Source organism: Diadema antillarum, unplaced genomic scaffold (genome assembly GCF_040938485.1).
Source record: "Diadema antillarum isolate AM-2024a unplaced genomic scaffold, OU_Dant_1.0 seq00000693_RagTag, whole genome shotgun sequence".
Taxonomy (NCBI): Eukaryota; Metazoa; Echinodermata; class Echinoidea; order Diadematoida; family Diadematidae; genus Diadema; species Diadema antillarum.
The window spans coordinates 2757741-2759179 of record NW_027271598.1 but is presented as its reverse complement, the minus strand read 5'-3'; the positions used below and the strand labels follow the sequence as shown (position 1 = coordinate 2759179).

At 46.5% G+C, this 1439-nt stretch overlaps 1 protein-coding gene across 1 annotated transcript; it reads right to left on the bottom strand.

The window, feature by feature from the left end:
• Positions 1 to 686: 686 nt before the first annotated feature.
• LOC139737459 (uncharacterized) lies at positions 687 to 1088 on the bottom strand. Its single transcript, XM_071648135.1, has 2 exons — positions 1006 to 1088; positions 687 to 972 (listed from the first exon to the last, which is right to left on the bottom strand). The coding sequence occupies exons 1-2, from the start codon at positions 1086 to 1088 to the stop codon at positions 687 to 689; spliced, it is 369 nt and encodes a 122-aa protein (XP_071504236.1).
• Between the last annotated feature and the right edge of the window lie 351 nt (positions 1089 to 1439).

The window sequence follows — 1439 nt, the reverse complement described above, 5'->3', positions numbered from 1 at the left end:
TCAGCATTCGAAGAGTATTCTAATTAAACTCTGACTGTATTCTAAATACTCCTACGACATTCCAATATCATTCGAAACATTGGAACATTGAGGGAGATCCGGAATGGCATGTTCCCGCCAGGATAGTCTCAAATGCTTCTCGAAAGAGCCGGGGTGCACCTCGAAGGCATCTCAATTGCTCCTGGAATCTATGTCGACATTAAAAGAATTCAGGTGGAATGCACTTCGAATCTTTCGATTGCTGCTTGAATACGCCTCGAGTGTATGCGGTACGTCCAGATTGTCATTCGAATAAGTCCAGACGTTATTCGGAACACTAGGGATTCGCATAAACATGCTGCGACTTCGGTTGGCATTGAGTCGTCACCAGATCAACATCGCGTCATGCCAGCCAGGAAAAAAGAGCCAAGGTCAATAAAGTCACCACTGGCTGCCGCCATGGACAGGGCAGAGGTGTTGCATCCCAACATGCCTCCAAAGAACCAGTTCCTATTTTTGAAAATGCTCCAACACCTCCAGAGCTGACGTTGATTTCACTGCCCTTCACCCTACTTCCCAAATGGATAAAGTATGACCTAAAAGCAGTCATCATTTGGTAAGGGGGATGGCTCAGGAAATCCTATGTTTCCGTCTTCAAGGCAGTAATTTAGTTCGGAGTCGTTGAAGATCCGAGTATCAGACTTATTTTAATGTGCACTGATGTCCATCCGCAGAAACTTGCGATATCCATTCACAAGGGCCATGAAGACCATAGGGAAGAAGCCCTTGTAGTTGCGGTACAAAGAGCCGCTGTTGACAGGTTTCCTAATGGCCACATGCTTGCCATCTAGCGCTTTCAAAGCAAGAGGAACATTCAATTTGTTTCTGAAGACCTCCCCAATGGGTTTCCCTTCTTCTGGAATGATGGGGCAGGTGATGACCTCATCCCTGTATCCCTCCACAATGACTTGGCTGACTACAGAGATGATGAGGCTGATCGTGTGCCTTCCCACAGAAAAACTTTACATGGGACTGGAGCACCTGTCACCTAAAGTCAGAAACTTCGCCATGATGACCAGCATCAAGCCTGGAGGTGGTGCCTTCCTCATCTTGATAATTCTGCTCCTGTATCCTTGGCCCCACTCTCTGCACCGAACATAGCAGGCTCAGTCCTGAGGTAGTTAAAGAAGGATTTCTCCTCTGAGCTCTTTCATTAGCCTGGAATAATGTCTATACAGCCTCCTGCTCTCCTCTGCCAACCATGGTGAGCCTGGTATTTTCAGGGTTTTCTCCATCTGCTTCTGTTCCTTTCAATGTGTCTCTTTCAAGTAGGTCGTGCTGAAGGACAGCAATCTGTAGCAAAGAAACATGGCCCAAGGGATCCATACTCTTTCATGGTTGGTTTGAGACTGATCAAAATACTCGATTCACCAGTACTTAACACCTTATCACAGACCATT

Bases quoted from the DNA above. Each gene is read 5' to 3' on its own strand.
- LOC139737459 (XM_071648135.1), bottom strand. From the start codon at position 1,088: ATGAGGAAGGCACCACCTCCAGGCTTGATGCTGGTCATCATGGCGAAG. The intron at 973-1,005 runs GTAAAGTTTTTC...GCACACGATCAG, and splicing joins GACAGGTGCTCCAGTCCCAT to CCTCATCATCTCTGTAGTCA.